The sequence below is a fragment of the Strigops habroptila genome, chromosome 3, assembly GCF_004027225.2.
Source record: "Strigops habroptila isolate Jane chromosome 3, bStrHab1.2.pri, whole genome shotgun sequence".
NCBI lineage: Eukaryota > Metazoa > Chordata > Aves > Psittaciformes > Psittacidae > Strigops > Strigops habroptila.
In genome coordinates this window covers 73,025,656-73,041,729 of record NC_044279.2, presented here as the reverse complement: position 1 = coordinate 73,041,729, position 16,074 = coordinate 73,025,656, and the positions used below count along the sequence as shown (strand labels likewise).

Here is a 16,074-nt window from a genome sequence, read left to right as displayed (position 1 = left end):
TGAAAGCAGGTTGACTATAACACCACCATTGCTTGCACACAAATGCACCTGCATACTGAAATCCCACTCCAAATGTCTGATTTCAGGTTCTTGAGAAAGTAGTTTCATTTCTTTCAGCCTGACGCTACTTCACAAAATTTTAATGCTTTAACAAAATGCTTTAGGAATAGGAAAATGGTTTAGACATTATAAGAAGGCTTTACCTTACACAACCATCCTTACACAACCATCAACACATATTCAGGCAGTATTATTTAAAACATTTATTAGTCTTTCATATTACACTGGTCTGGAAAACATTTTTAACCTCTTTGAATAAGATTTGTGTTTAGTTCAGCTCAAGCCCATGTCCAGTAAAGCACTTTTCAAAACCAAGCATCGGGTTGTTTGAAGTGATGCAAGTACTTTGCTGGATTATGGCCTTATTCCACAATTCCCTCATGTCCTGCTCACTCAGACTAATCAAGGCTTTCATAACTACTCCTAGTGTATTCTACTGACAGTCTCCTCTGTTAACTTAAAACCAGGTAGGATCTGTAAGAAAGATTTCTTATATTGTCTTGTACCTCCCTTCTACCCACTCAGATTTTAGAGTTACTACTGTTCACCAAAAAAATCTTCCAGTCATACATGCTGGATTTCAGCTTCTGTGAAGTACTTCTCCCCATTTTTTTCATCATGTTCATTCATTGTACTTAGCTAGTTTTAGCCTAGGTATGATGTTCATTGACTGCAGTTCTTGGAATAAGAGTTTACAGGCATACGGTATGCGCAGAGAAGACACATGACATGATGATTTGCAGTAGTGGCACCTAGGGAAACAAACAGAAAGAAGGTCAGAGTTGGTGCATAAATGAAGCTCTGCAGAACACAACAGTTGCTGCTATCCACTGGTTTCTCTGTCCACCTGCATTTAAACACTGGGCTCAGTCCTAGGAAGAAGCAAGTGCTTGAGACACATTTTAGCTCTTAAGTAAGTCATAACTTTAAGCCCTTAAACCAACTGACTGAAGCAATAGGAGTCTAATGGTAAACTTGTGCTTTTCTTGGAGGAGAATCACAGTGCTCAGTAGCTAACAGGACTGACGGCTACTTCTTCACCACTCACATAACTGCCAAGGCAAATTCAGCATTGTGTAATGAGGGAAAGGACATGAACAAAGCCAGCTATTTCTGAGAACGTGGCTAATGGTCCAGTTTCTCTTACTACCTGCCACAAAAAACAGCAGGAAGAAAGAAGGTTCACACTTTGGTGTTTTTCCTTATACGCAATTTCACTCTATAATGTCTCAAATCAGGTCATATTCCAGGAAGAGGCATTCCTCGTCTTACATCTCTCTGTGTCAACAGCCACAGCTTTAGTCAAGACAGAAAACCAGTAAAACTGCTTTAGCACATATTCTTTGCATGCTTTGGTCAAATAATGATCTTAAAATTATGGATGAAAGGGATTTTTGTCATATAGATATAACCTTGATCATATAACGAATATATAGGCTGGTCACTCAGCCATCTTTCCAGTATCAGGACTCAAATTCAGCAGTGGCAGCAACTGCTTCAATTATTTAATTTCAAACTCTGTGTACACACAAAGGAAACCAAAAAATCTTTCTTATAAATATCAGTTTCCAATCTCCTGTATATTCCATCCTCTGGTTTTGGAGAGTTGAGAAAGCCAGGCCTTCGGGAACACAGAGGGACTCAGCACTTCCTCATGGTCTTTTTTTGTTTCTGTGTTTCAAATGTATATCTCTGGCATAAAGTCATAACAGTCTGAAGATCCAACTAAGAAAGAATTAGCAAAATTCCTACGTGCTTCTGTGGTACAGAATGAGGCTGAGAGTCAATACCCACAATAAAGCCAACGCTTTAGTCATTTTTTTCTGTTACCAGCGAACTTGACCTAGAGCATGTGGAAGTCATTTGAGACAGGTCCAACAAAGTTGGTTAGTGTTAACAAGGTTCTTGGTTATGAGAGTTGGCATTAGTCTTCCAGTTACTTTTTCAGACTGCTACTTCTCTTTTACAGACATACTTAAAGAGCATGTCGAAGAGCTGGTTATTTTTCAAGAAAATTGTGGTTGCCTTGACCTCCACATGTTCCATATTTGGGCTATTTATTTTTCTGTTTTCTTTATTTTACTTTTAATTCAACCCAAGAAAGCTTTTAACCAATGGTACAGAAGCCTTAATTACATTTCTGCATTTCATGATGAGGAATGAAGCTTTACTTATTCCCAATAATTGCTTCGGCTTTGTCCAAATCTGACTATAGGCAGGAAGAAGGTAATAGACTGAACTAGGTGTTTCCCTGCAACAAGCTTCTCCTGTAGACACTGTTGTATAGGGGAAATGTTAACAGCTAGCACACCTCTAAAACAAAAAAGATCTCGACTATAGGTTTGTAACTTCTCCCCAGCCCAAATTTATAGGGATAGGTACATTTTATGGTGGGTGGAAGTGACCTAAACAGAAGCCATTTTCCAACGATAACATAGCAAGCAATTGCTCTCAACTGAAGCAGCCTTGCGAGCCCTGGAAGTCTGACGAGGCACAACGTTGCTGCTATGAGATGTCTGGCACCTGACTACAGCTACTAGGGACTGAGGAGCAGAAACTACTCACTACACCCAGGCTCAAAGCTACACCATTCTGAGCCTGCTTTATACTTGGATGGGGATCACCCAGAAAGGTTAAGGTGCAGTAAGCACAAAACTGTGTCAAACAGAGATCACAAACTGAAGTACTTGAAAGACCATTTTGGTACTAGAATGATACTAAACTGCACAGGAAAAGGCAACTTTGCCAAGGCTGAATCTGGACCAGAAACAAAATCTTTCCTTATGTATATTTGAAAATGCTCAGACTCTGGGGATCAGAAGGACTTCACATCTTGGCAGCAAAAAAGGACCAAATTCTGCTCATTGCATTCAGTGGAGTCCTGCCCCCAAGCACCAGTACAACAGCAATGTTGGAAAATTTGCATAAAACTGGTATGACACAGTAAGTTTCTACTGTTTTTTTTTATGGGGACAAATTCTATCACTGCCACAACAGTCCCCTTCCCCTGAAAAAGTACGAGCTCAGGCCCCAACACTGATCTGCTGTTACTATCTTGCAGAAGAACATACCCAGTCCTTGTCTGGGAGAAACGGCTCATCTTCCTTAGGACAAGTGCCTTTAATGCCAGCCACGAAACAGTATGTTTTTAAAAGGTTTCTTGCAGCAATGTCTTGTTAATGCCAGAATCACTGAAAAGGCCCGTTTGGATGTTTCTTTTTGTGATTTGGTCTCTACTGTGATGCTCATTATAAGGCCACTTGCTTTAGCTACTGGTAGACACAGCGTACCATTTAGCAGTAACTACCTCTCACTGATTACTCTCACAGATCAGACAGCTTTTCACAGAATCACATTGTAAGAATGTCTGGCTCTGTCTGGGAGTAGTTTCTTTCACAGTTCTTTTAAAAAGAGTTACAAAATATGAAGTTTGTAACATTAAACAGCACCTTAAAAATAAAAGGCAGTAGTATTTCTGAAGTTCAAATTCCTAATTTTCTTCAAGGCACCCTCACTTCCTGTGGTGTCTGAAAATCCTCAAGGACTGTTCTGAAAGCCAAGGTCTTATCAAAAAAATAATGGAGCTACATTTGAATGTGAGTATTTTTAAGGCAGTGCTTTACAGAGTTAGAAGTGGTTGGCTGGTTGACTTAAGGCATGCTCTTCCCTTCACTCAACTTCCTTCAACCGCTCTTTGCATTGCAGTAGTTTTAAGAGAGCCGGATCAGAAAAAGGCCTCACTTGTTACACACAGCATAAACACACTCGACTACTCTCAAAAATACTGCACAAAAGCCAGTAGGACAACACCTAACTAAAAATCACCAAACACAACAGGATGCACAGAGCAGGCCTTAGTTCTCCTCTGGATTTCTTATGTGTTTAACCACCTCTGAACTTCTGCTCCACAAGGAGCAGAACTGCTGCTGCTGCTGTTAGCAGAAAGATGTGGTGCTTTGTTTCTGGGCAGAAGCCCCATGCTTCAGAAGAAAGGTCTGAGCAAAGGGCAGAAACAGTAGCTGCCACTTTTACACATCTACAAACTGAGAACACACCTTACTTTCCTACTTCATTATATCATGGAAAAATCACTCTCGAAGCACTGAAGTGAATAAAGTCCAATTTCCTGCCTCTTCCAATAGATTGATATTGATCTCCAAGATGCGGCAAGTTTCCAGCAATGTTCTTATGAGGTATTTAGAAATGAATCTTTCTCCTTTGCCTTCCAACTCCCCATCTTCCCCGACATAAATATTACAGCAACTTGTAACTTGCACCATTTGTTTTTTCCTCCCTTAGTCATGGGAGGAACTTGTCTTCAAAGCTTGCAAGAACGTTGTATCTCATAAATTCCTATTGGTCTCACAAGTCTGTTCTTCGGCCTGGCTAAAACAAAACGAAGCAAAAGCAAATCATTTCCCTCACACCCCTAAAGAACATAAAAATAAGTTTCCCTATCTTCTAATAATAGTGGTGTATTTCCAGCATGCTACAGGGCAACTTTAAATCTAGCACCTCAAAATTACTGTAGAGAAAAGATGGTTTGAGCAAAGCCCATAGTGTAACACGTGGTGAGCTCCACATAGTTTTGACATCCAGTTTTATGCTTCCCTTACCTGGAAAACAAGTTTGTTTGCTGGTAAACTCACCACTGGCTTAGGATTCAGAGTAAGATAGCAAGACCATTAGCTAGTCTAGAGATACGTTTCTTAGGGACAAGGCAGTTGGGCAGAAGCTAGCTGAATTTCCAACCAGACAGCTTCTTGTCTCTCAGGCTCCAACACGGCATTGGAGTATTTGTCTGATGCTTTGAAGAGGAGCTCATTGTTTTAGAAAACAAAAGCGAAAGGCATTTGGGAGGGGCATGGTCAAAGAAAGTGGTACATATGTGATTGTGAACTCCATAGCTAGAGAACAAGAAAGCAAGGGTTGTTGCTTTCTTCTTCCATTCTTCTGTGCCCACTCCCTCTCTTCAGCCTTGTGAGGTTCAACATGTGATTGTACCAGGAAAATCTGTGACTCGCCTACCCTACTATCTCATTTCTGATGTCAGAACAGTCATGTACATTGACTCTTCTGACATCAGCTACTTTCCCCTTTTCAAAAAATAGATGAAATACAGGATGGGGCATTTGCTAATCCCCTGCAAGGGTAGGAAGGAAGGCAGCAGACAGAACAAAGGTAATCTTTCCCACAAGCACAGCTGGCTGGGAAGACAATACCTGTGCTCCCACTACAGGAGAGACCCCATGTCCACTGACTACACACTTACTTTAGCCCTAACTTCAATCAGACCATAACAAAGAACCCTTCCTTGTCACCAATTTTCCAAATACCAATTTTGAACATTGACACTGCTTTTGATTAAGGTGTATGGGACTGTTAATCTGTGTCTGTGAGCACTTTAAAACTGAGAAGGGCAAGGTTCTGTTACATAGAGGCACATTTACCCTGTAGTATTCTGCTTTATGCACCTGAGGTCAAGGGGTTTTATGAAAATATGAAACTTGTCACATGGAGAAAGTGAGGAGGGGACACCATAATGTACAAAAAGCATTACAGTTACACAACTTACCAGCCAGAGTACCCCAGCAAGCCACACTGCCCACAAACATCCACTTCAAAGGCATCACTTGAAATCATCAGTCTCTCCAACAAAAGCATGCTGGCTCCATAGCCTATCAAACAATCCCGTTCCATCTCTCCAAGACGTAAACCACCATCACGGGATCGACCTTCAGTGGGTTGCCTTCAAATAAGTATTTGAAAAAAAATGTTGTAAGTATTCCAGAACATACCTTCTGCAACTCTAGGAGTGCCTGTCTGAGAACTGTAGGAACAGCACAGGATCAATGGACAGTGTTCTACAAACCAGAGTTGCTGATCTCACAAATGTTATTCAAGTTACAGCAATTCATCTTTGCTCCTGCACTAGCAATAGGTTGCAGTTCTGTGAGTGGCAACTAAGGCGTCAGGCCTCAACTCTCTACCTCATAGAACGCAGCTGAGTGAGAACAAAAAGAGACTGACTGGTATATCCAAGACAACCTGGACACCAATTTGGTACTCTTTATTTGGCGAAACATTCATTATAGTTTGTAGCTAACTAAATGAAACAATATTCAGCAGCTAATGAATGAATCATCAAGCTGACGTTTCAGCTGAACTACAGCAAAGACTAAATTCTTAAAATCAAACCAGTTTTGATCTGGGAGAGAATACCAAATCAAAGCAGCAAACAAGTAGCACACATATTACTAACTCATTATTGGAATCCTACCTTTTTCTTTTTTTAATATTTATCTAGTTTGTTTTTTTCTGTCTGACAGTTAATAGACTAGTTTTTGTATTGTAAAGGTTCCTGGTTTTCTAGCTCCTCAACACAAATCAAACTCTCATTTTTTTGCCTGGAAAGGCTTCCTTTCCTCATGGTGCTAGAAGCAAGTTTTAACAAAGCAATGTGAGTATACGCTAAAGATTTTAGGTAAAAAGGCAAGACACAAAATATTATTTAACATTATGACCATTTAAGTGATTTTTTTTTTGTTGGACACAGTCAAAACTTTTAACCTCTTGTTTGTCATACTGCGATTTCATAGAGTATCGGTTCTATTCTCATGTACTAACACAGTGCTGCAGCACTTAGGTTGCAAATATTAAAGTGAACTACGAAGCAAAACCAATCTTTAATTCCTGATTGCACTAATGTATCGTATGCATTTTATGAAATATTTCCATCTTAGCATATTCCCTGAAACGTGACAGCAAAGAGGAGGAATTAAAAAATTATACTGGCAATCATGAGGCTTCATGCTCAGTGAAACCCCATGTTTATGTGCTGTTTTTGATACCTGCACTGAATATCCAGTCACAGATCTGGCCCATAACTTTTGGAGTATGTTTTGTTTATATTATTTCAAACAACCAAAATTTTTTAAGCATACAAAATACATTAAAAATAAGTTTTTGCCTACTTATTGCAACTCAGAGAAAATGATTTAACAACATCTTCAATGATGCCTTCAACACCTAATAATACTTTGTAACAAGTGTAAAAAAAATTTCCAGACCAAAATAACTTCTAAAGATGCCAGTTGTATTTGTCTTTAGGGGGAGGTAGTTTCCCTTACTCTGACTGCACTGGAACCTTAAAACTAATCTGCTTGTAATTCAAATTGTCCTTTTCATTCATATAACCTCCTATTTTTCCCACTGTTGGGAGAATGGATAGAAGTTGTTTACATCCTGATTAAACTCCCAAGGGCCCCCTCCCCAGATGACAGCAGCATCACTGTTCAGTCGTTGTTTTGAAGGACTAACCCTGTGGTGAATGCAGTTTCTCTTCTGAAGTCCCAAGAGGCAGATTTGAAAAGCAGTTGGGGCCTCCAAAGATTCAGGCATTTGCTCGGGTGCTAGAAGTGCCCGAGTTCCTTTTACCAGCTGACTTCTGTAATATTAGTTTATGCATGGTCCTACTTCCCAAATTTTTAAGGGGTTCTGTTCCACAGGATAAAATGACAAAATAGCTTTATAAATATGAGTCCCATTTAGAAATGAGTCCCAATAAAGTCTCAATCCAACTAAGGGAGGATAAAACCTTTTGAAAAATGATGGGGTCTCAACTCCAGCCCTTTAAGAGTTGATAGGTCTTCCAACAGACACAGGATGAAGATTTCTAAGGCAGCTGAAATCCCATTAAAGAAACCCAGAAAAAGCCCCCTAAAACACGCCACCCCAATTTGAGTTTTAAGCTGTTAAGTGTTTCACTCCTACTGTCAAAATGACCTCATTAAGAAAAAAAACAAAACAAACAAAATCTTTCCTCTCTAAAAAGTAGTGTTAAACCACCAAAAATGTTGCTTATGCTCCTGAAGTCTATTAGATTTGTGTTCCGGCTCACATGAGTTTGAAAATACCTCACACCAAAGGTTGCTTAAAATGTTAAAACAGTATTTAGAAAGCATTTGTGCTTCCCCTTTCCCACTATACACACGTACACTGCAGCTGTTGCCCTGGGCAACTACTTCCATTCTTTATTCTAAATATAACATTTTGAAAACAAAGCAGACTCTTGAAAATAAGACTGGGAATATCATTAAAAAGAGGTATTTTTCATATTAGAAAAAAAAAGTTCTTAAAATTCTTAAATGCTAAATAAAACACAGTGATATTTTAAATAAAAAAAAAAAATAAGGCCAAGTGGTCTTCATACTATTTAAATCTGCATTTAGAAAAAAGCATAAACCAATTAACTCCAGTGTTTTTTAGCACATTAAGAATTTACTGGCACTAATTCTGCATTTTCTGGAAGAACAGCGGGTTCAGCTTTATGGTCCTGTTCCTTGTTTCACTGGCCAGTGGGAGGAAATAGGTCTACCCTCATGAATAAGAGCAGGCATTGTAGGTCTCAGCAGATCTCTCCGTTGTGCCTGTTACGGAAAACCACCTCCAAGAAGTGGAGTATTCCCTAGAAAAACACTACCTGAAGGAGGAGGGTGTAGTGTGCTCCCACAGCCCCAGAGTGCAGAGAGGAGCCCTGACCAGTGCCATCGCAGGACACCCTTGCAGTATAATAGGAACTGCCATATCTGGTAAGTTCAAATGACATGCAGGTGGCAGCTCTGACAATGTCCATCTAAACAACTATGCATGGAAAAAGCTTATATTGACCTCTTGCAAGGAAAACTAAAAGCAGTTTATCTATTAAAAAGATTTGGCAGGACTAGGTATCTGGGCAACATCATATGTAGAACTATGTTTTAAATTAATTGTCAACTTCTCATGGCAAAATAAACTAAAAGTATTGCATTTCACTTAACAAATACCAATTCAGAAGGCAACATCCTGGTGGTTTTTGACTGTGCTGACAAAGAGTGCTGCTTTGCAATTGTACAAAGTCTTGTTTTAATCAGAACAATATCTAGAATCAGTTCCATCCAAGAAACTCAGATCTTCTGCCTTATTCCACATGGAAATAGAGCTTTGCTCTATCAGTTAAGGTACATTTGATATAGAATAGAATGCATTTCAAGACAACAACAGCCAAATTCGATGTTGGACGCTGTTACAGGAATACTTTTAAAAGCAAAAAACAATGTTAGAGGCAATCTACTCTCCAGGAAATGCAATGGATGATAAAACAATAGTGAGTATGAAAGCTGGCAAAGCAGCCTCTCAGCAGAGGCGATGGCAATAATAAAAGTTTAATTAGTTGAGAAGAAAAAAGAAAATTCCTAAAAGACTAGTCAAGAGGCAGCATAAATTGAACATCCACTAGCTTTCCTGAAAGTCAAATAAAGAGCCCTAGCTACACAGTATGATGCTAGTGACTGGAACAAGGAATTCTAAGAAAGTAAGGGGTGGGGAAATGACACCACCTTCATCTTTACATGTAAACATTACCTTGACTTGGGATTTAGGTCCTGAATTTCATTTAAATTTAGTATCTTTAAACAGCTGAGAAGCTGGGGAGACAATACTAAAGCAGATCAAGGGATTTGGGTAAGCTACGAGCACCACTAAACCAACTGTGTGCACCGTTAGCTAAGGCAGAGAGCTTCCATTTTCATGTGAAGCACCAATCCCATGACTAACACACTGAAAAAAAGAAAATGGGGCAGACATCCCATTATTTGGGAGTATCACTTATGTTCATATAGGCAAGCAGCTGTGGCAGAAAATAATGGTTGTGCTACACTTGCTGTTCTTCATGTGGCTGGTGTTAAAGTTCATACAAGAACTACAAAACCTTTTCATGATTTCTCTCCTAGTTCAACCACTGGTATTTACTCTCATGGAAAGTGTGAGGCAACTTCAGTTTGTCCTAGAGACAGCATGAGGTTGGAAAGCCAAAAGGCAAAAGTTTTGGACCACACCTGGACATTCAGTGCAACCTCCTGCTACGGTCTACTGTGAGAGCTTTTAGTCTGTAACAGCATATTAACAGGTAACATCATTTTGTCTCATGTATCAAAAGGTAAACACATATTGTTTTATACCCACCAGTCAGCTGGGCACACTTCTGAATGTAAGCAAGTATTTTGTACTTAGCCTGTAAAAGTACCTGGTGAGCACCGCTCTGGGTCCTCGAGCTCTTGCATGCATTTTATCCAACACCATGTGCTTTAGTTTCTGGTAATACACAGGGCCAAAATAGATATATGCTTCCAAAGGCTCCCTGAAGGAATAAAACCCAAAACAAAACCAATACTCACAGTTAGCACATACTTATCTTAAGAGAGTCATACCTATCTTAAGAGTGTTGTGTACAGGAGGAATTTGAATTTGGGAATCATGAGTCCTAGAAAAATGTGTTTGGGCTTTCAGGGCAATCAGTCTGAACATGATGCAGTGTTATTCCAAAAGCTGCCTATGAAGAAAAGAATAAAACTTAACTAGACATTTGGAATTTGCAAATTTCCACATTGTTATGAAATCTGCCTTCAAATTTCATAACAAATAGATGAAGCGTGTGAAATTCACTTGGAAGAATATCAGTATCCTAAAGCAAAGTCTCTAAATAGGGTACTACGAAGTTGAAGTTTGGAGACGGGGAGATTTTTAGAGCTAAATGATTTTATTCTCCCTAGGAAACAAGATTAGTCAGATTTGTTAAAAGTTACCATGATGTATCAACAGAAAGTGTTTCAAACACCAGGATACTTGACATAAAGTTTACAGAATATGGAGTAGGTAAGGAAAACAAAATAATCTCTCCAAAACTAAAAGAAGAAACAACATATGGAATAAGTTGGTAAGAAAAGCAATTAAAATAAAAAGTATTAAATCCCCCCTCCCAAACTTACAAAAAAGACCTAAACTTGTTCCTTGAGAAGAAGGGGAGTGGGAGGATAATAAAAATAGCAGGAAGGTAGGATTAAGATACATTTTGGAAGGGCAGGCATGTGAAGCCATATGGCCTTTTCCTGTTCCTAAACTATCTTATGTTCTTTGAACTCTGTGTCTCAGAAGCCAGTCTGATCAACACAGCAGGAAGTTCGCAGATTAGAGTATTATGCCAGACTGAATCATTGTGTAATTGAAAGAAGAAAAAAAAAAAAAAAGGAAAAAAGAAAAAAGAGCACACACAAAATATTCCCAAGGAACAGACACCTGCCTCCAAACCCATATTTTACAGTACTATTAAAGTCAACATGGAAATGCTTATCTGATTCCAAGTATATATAAGATTTGCTGCCAACAGAAACCTGAAATTTCTTACAATCTCTCAGGAAGAAAACCCTGATTTTACCTTTTCTGTCATGCAAGTAGATTGTGAAATTTTCATATGTACTACAAGAACCATTCACATTACAGCCACACAAATACTAGTAATTCTTAAAAAGTGCAACTACAAAATACTTCAAAGGCAAAGGAAAAAAAATAGTAGCAGACTATTCTTCAGCCCTTTCCCTCCATCTCACAGAGTTGTTTGAAAAATAAGTGAAAGTTCCTGAGCTCTGGGACATAAGATTTTTCAGATGTGTCTCAAAAGCATTTCTCCACTCCCCTGAAACATCTAAATCTAAACAGCAGATTCTTACCCAGTGATACCAGATGTTACGTAGTCCTTCCCTAGGTAGTTATAACCATGTCGAATAAGGTCTTCACACACATCCTTAACTTTACTGCCTCCAAAAGCTGTTCCATAGTGAAACCTGCCATCAAGGACCCCAGCCTTTCCTGCCAGGAGTTCAATTAACTTTCCTACCTGTGCAAAGAAAAGCAGAATTAACAGCCTGCTCATGAGCATGGGTGCATTGCTGGATTAGACATGGCGTAAGTTAGCCAGGCAAAGAGTCAGAGATGGCAGCCTGGGTTATTGCATGCAACGGGAGAAGTGGAAGAAGGCCAAGGATAGAGAGTACTCCTGTGTGAAGGGGTAAAACCAGACTCATCGCAGGGTCTGGGAAGAACTTCAGGTCCAGAGGGAGGCAGCTCCATTTTCCCTAGTTGTCCAAACATCCAGTGTGGCTTTCTGCTCTATGAGATCGACATGCTGCAGTGCAGCAGGGGGAAGAGAAGGGAAGAAGCTAACACACGAAAGAAGATCAGAGGCTGTACAAAGTAATCAGTGAAGGTCCCATATAAAGGCCAGACTGTGAGGCAATGTGACCCTGCAGCACAACCGCAAGCCTCACATCAGTTCCAGGGAGGTGAGTGTAATGTAGGAAGTTACACAGGGCTAGAACCATTACTGAAACTCCTCTCCAACCTTTGTTTCGTGGTCTGCCCCAGCCAGCTTAATGGGCATAAGCAACAAAGAAGAGCAAGACATTTTCAAACAGAAAGGATGTGCATGGAGTATTCAGTTGCTCTCTTATTGGCTTGATGAGAATGATGCACAAACAGCCTGCATCCCTACTCCTTTTAGAGTAGGATGTTTTAAAGCATGCAAAACAGAGGGCTGAATACTTTCAGGAGAGCAAGCATGTGGCATGACTGGAGAATGTTCTCAGTGAAACCGTGTTTCAAACTTTGTTTCTTCTGGCTGCTCTACTTCACTTTCCCTCTCGGGGGACACTGTCTCTTTAATCGTAACATAACCACTAACCGTCATACGTGATGGGAAGCCATGAGGGTTCATTATGATATCTGGACAGATTCCTGTATCACAAAACGGCATGTCTTCCTGAGGAACAATCAGTCCACACACCCCTGCAGAAGAGAAAACATTTCAATTCACAAGCAGTGAACCACCAGCAGGGCTGACGCTCATCACCAGATTTTCTTTAGTGTTTTCCTCCTCCTCTCTTTCTCATGGATCACTTTTTACCCAGATTCATTACCATGACCAGTGCTCACAACCTGCAGGCTAGAAGAGAGCCCTTGTGACAGGACTGGCAAAATTAGCATACCCTTACATAACGCTCCCAGTGATTTGTGAGTTAGCAAATTAGGGGAGAAAGCTTTAGATACAGTTTTCAGAGACAACCAGAAACTTCTGACCAGTCGGACTGGAACATCTCAAAAGAGACCTAGTTTTTAAAGCTGATGCTATAATTTCCTGCAACAAGAATGAAGAAATTTGGTCTCTCACAGTATGTCTTTGGATGTACAAAATAATTATTATTAATTCAAATTTTGTTTATCTTATGTATCTTTGCTAAATACTGTGAATAAAAGCAAATCAAGACAGGACTTTGACATGGACTAAGAGGAGATAAATAGGGGAAATTAAACAAATAAATCAACAAACAATTATTTTTTCAGATAGCATTCATTTGCTGAGCAAAGACTGCTTTTGATGAATCACAAAGTACAATCTGCTCCCCAGACTGCTTATATTTTGCTTGTCCATGAACACAAACTGTACCTTTAAAAGTTCTGGAAGTTTTTTTCAGTCTCCATCAGTACTGGATGTAAAACAACCCCTCCTCCTTCTCCCACCCCCAAACTCTAAAACTCTTTAGGAGAGATTAAACAGAAACATGAAAACTCATTTAAAATATTCTATCATACATCCCAAAATTTTCCTTCCACCCCTTAAAGCTGTTTTTATAGTGCATTTTGCAGATCAAAATACTATAAATGACCAAGAGATCCAGCATTCAAATTCAGGTGCTAAAATGCAGCTGCTTAAGCCCATACTCCTTTGAACCAAAGCTACTGTTTCAGCTGGACAATTTCTTCCAGAAGCCCTTAGAGCTGAAAAAGTCTGCAAGCCATTTGAGATCAGCCTCCTGCAACTGCCAGAGCATGCTTTGGGAACAGTGCTGGAGCAGAGGGGGCTCCTGGAAGACTGAGGGTGCTGGTTACATCCCTAAAAAGGCATCCCCTGACCAGCCAGTTCACAGGGGGATATTGGCGTCTGCTCAGGAGGGAGCTCCTCTTCCACTGTCCAAGCAAGACAGGGATAGGTGTATGGGACAGTAGTTAATAGAATGAGAATGGTAAGTATGGGGGAAGGGAGCAGGAAAAAAAAAAAAGGATTGGAGTGTCTGCGGCAAGGGGGGGAGGATGTGTTGTATTTAGTTTTTAAACCTCTTGAAACTAATTTTCTTTGTCCTATTATGATAAATCAGTAACATCCTTCTAACCCTGTCCGCAAAGCTGCAATCATTAGCTGAAAATGAAAAAGAAAAAACCCAAAACTGAACCAACTCACTATCTCTTGTACACACAGCTTTTTTTATCCTAAAATTGTATACATAAATTCTTTATTATGTATGTATTATGGCACGTACATTTTGTCTTATTCCCATTTACTTCTAAGAAACCATTAGGTTGCATCTGGACTTCATGGCACCTGTAAGCCAAAAATTAAATCTTAGCTAACTTAAAATTACTTTAGGGTCTGAAAACCTTTTATATGCCAAGCTGGTTCCCATAGCAGACAGCCACTGTGTTGTTTGTTTTGTGTGAAAGTGAATGATAAAAGATCCATGAAATCGACACAGAAAGGCAGAACAGCAGAAAGAACTGAGGGCTCTCCATCATAGCGGCTTCTACCCTCCGCTGACTTGTGTAACAATGGGACCTACACACCCAACTGCAGATCTAACACAGCTGTGCATTTCATTAGATGAAGAGCACTAGTGACACAAGTAAATAATTAACTTATTCTGGTCCGCTGACTGTGGTTATGAGACCAGTCATAGCTGACAGATTTTAATACAAGTTAACACAAAGACAGCATAATGAGCTTAGAAGTTAAAAACAAAATATTTAGACAGAATCCAGCAATGTGAAGCTCACTAGGCCATTGAGAAAGTTTCTGTTTTACAGGGGGATGGGGGGCAGAGAAAAGAAACAAAAAGAGAAAGCTATAAAACCTCAATTCTAAGCTTCTGTATTTTAAGAAGTTGCTGAGTTTATAACAGATCTATAGCACGCCCATGTGTATTTAGAGAACAGGACAGAGAGAAGCTTCTTCCTCCCTTATATTTTAAGAAAGTTCATTCTTATTCATAAAAAACTGTTAAAAAAGCTGAAAGACACCCTAAAAGCAAGTAACTTGCATTTTAATTTTAAAATGTAAACCTGATTTTCTTTTGCAGTCACTTGCCTTCAGAAGCTCTTTAAGACATTAACACTTGCAGGTCTGCACTGTAAGTTCCTGAGTTTCCCACTCTTTTTCATCCCCCATCGCTGAGCCAGGGTTTGCAGCAGGGCAGTAAAAGGCAAACTCAGCAGTTCTACATTGCCAAGCAGCTGCAAAAAAGTGATCAAGTGAATCAATCCATATAAGTGGAATTATCACTTGCAACTAATGAAAGAGTGAAAGAGAAAAGAGGCAGGATCTAAGAGAGCCTCAAGTTCCAAATGTTGCCCTGTCCAAGCATGAACTGCATTTCACAGCTGAGCTGCCCAAGTACTCCCCACACAATATTCATAAACAGGACATACTCAAACTAATAGGTAACTTTGCTCTGTGGCGCTGACTGCAGGTTATAAAGATTTCCTAATTGCTACTGATTTAGACATCACATGAAAATTTATCCCCAGCATTCATATAGCACATACAAAATAATTTGGTTTCATTCACTTCCCTTTACCTCACAATTTTTACATGCTGCATCTGAAGTTTAGCAATACAATTTCAGACTAGATGCTATACTGTGTTGGGCCTGAATCTGCTCTCACCTATACACTCTGGAGTTCTCATCTAGGACCAGAATTAAACATTACAACCAGAAAAAGTTGCAGACAATACAAGAAATAATTCTTTGTTTTTTTAATGGTGGCTAACAAAAGGGTTGTATGTTTGAGCAAGAAATCACCAGCAGTTTGCTACATCTCATGTCTTTTCAACTGAAAAACAAATTAAATTCTAGAAAAAAGAACTTTTGTATATCAATTTCATAGTGCCACCTTAGAGGGAATATCAGTGAAAATGCTAACAAATTCTTTTAAAATATCCCTCAAAAAAATATTTATTAATAAGCATGGCAGTTTACTGCAAGGATAACATTTTAAATTAGGATAAACTTAAATCCGACTTCTACAGTGGTTTAACATGCAAGTATCAAACAGCCATAGGCAGTGTTTTTCAATGCTATTGTATGCCAGCCA

At 39.4% G+C, this 16,074-nt stretch overlaps 1 protein-coding gene across 1 annotated transcript in view; it reads right to left on the bottom strand.

Annotated features, from left to right (window-relative positions):
* Positions 1-211: 211 nt before the first annotated feature.
* Positions 212-16,074, bottom strand: part of POLR3B (RNA polymerase III subunit B) — a 75,012-nt gene continuing 59,149 nt past the window's right edge. The window contains 5 exon segments of the mRNA XM_030478472.1: positions 212-812; positions 5,636-5,809; positions 10,124-10,237; positions 11,604-11,770; positions 12,614-12,717. Of these exon segments, the coding sequence (XP_030334332.1) occupies positions 683-812; positions 5,636-5,809; positions 10,124-10,237; positions 11,604-11,770; positions 12,614-12,717 (689 nt within the window). The 3' untranslated portion in view covers positions 212-682.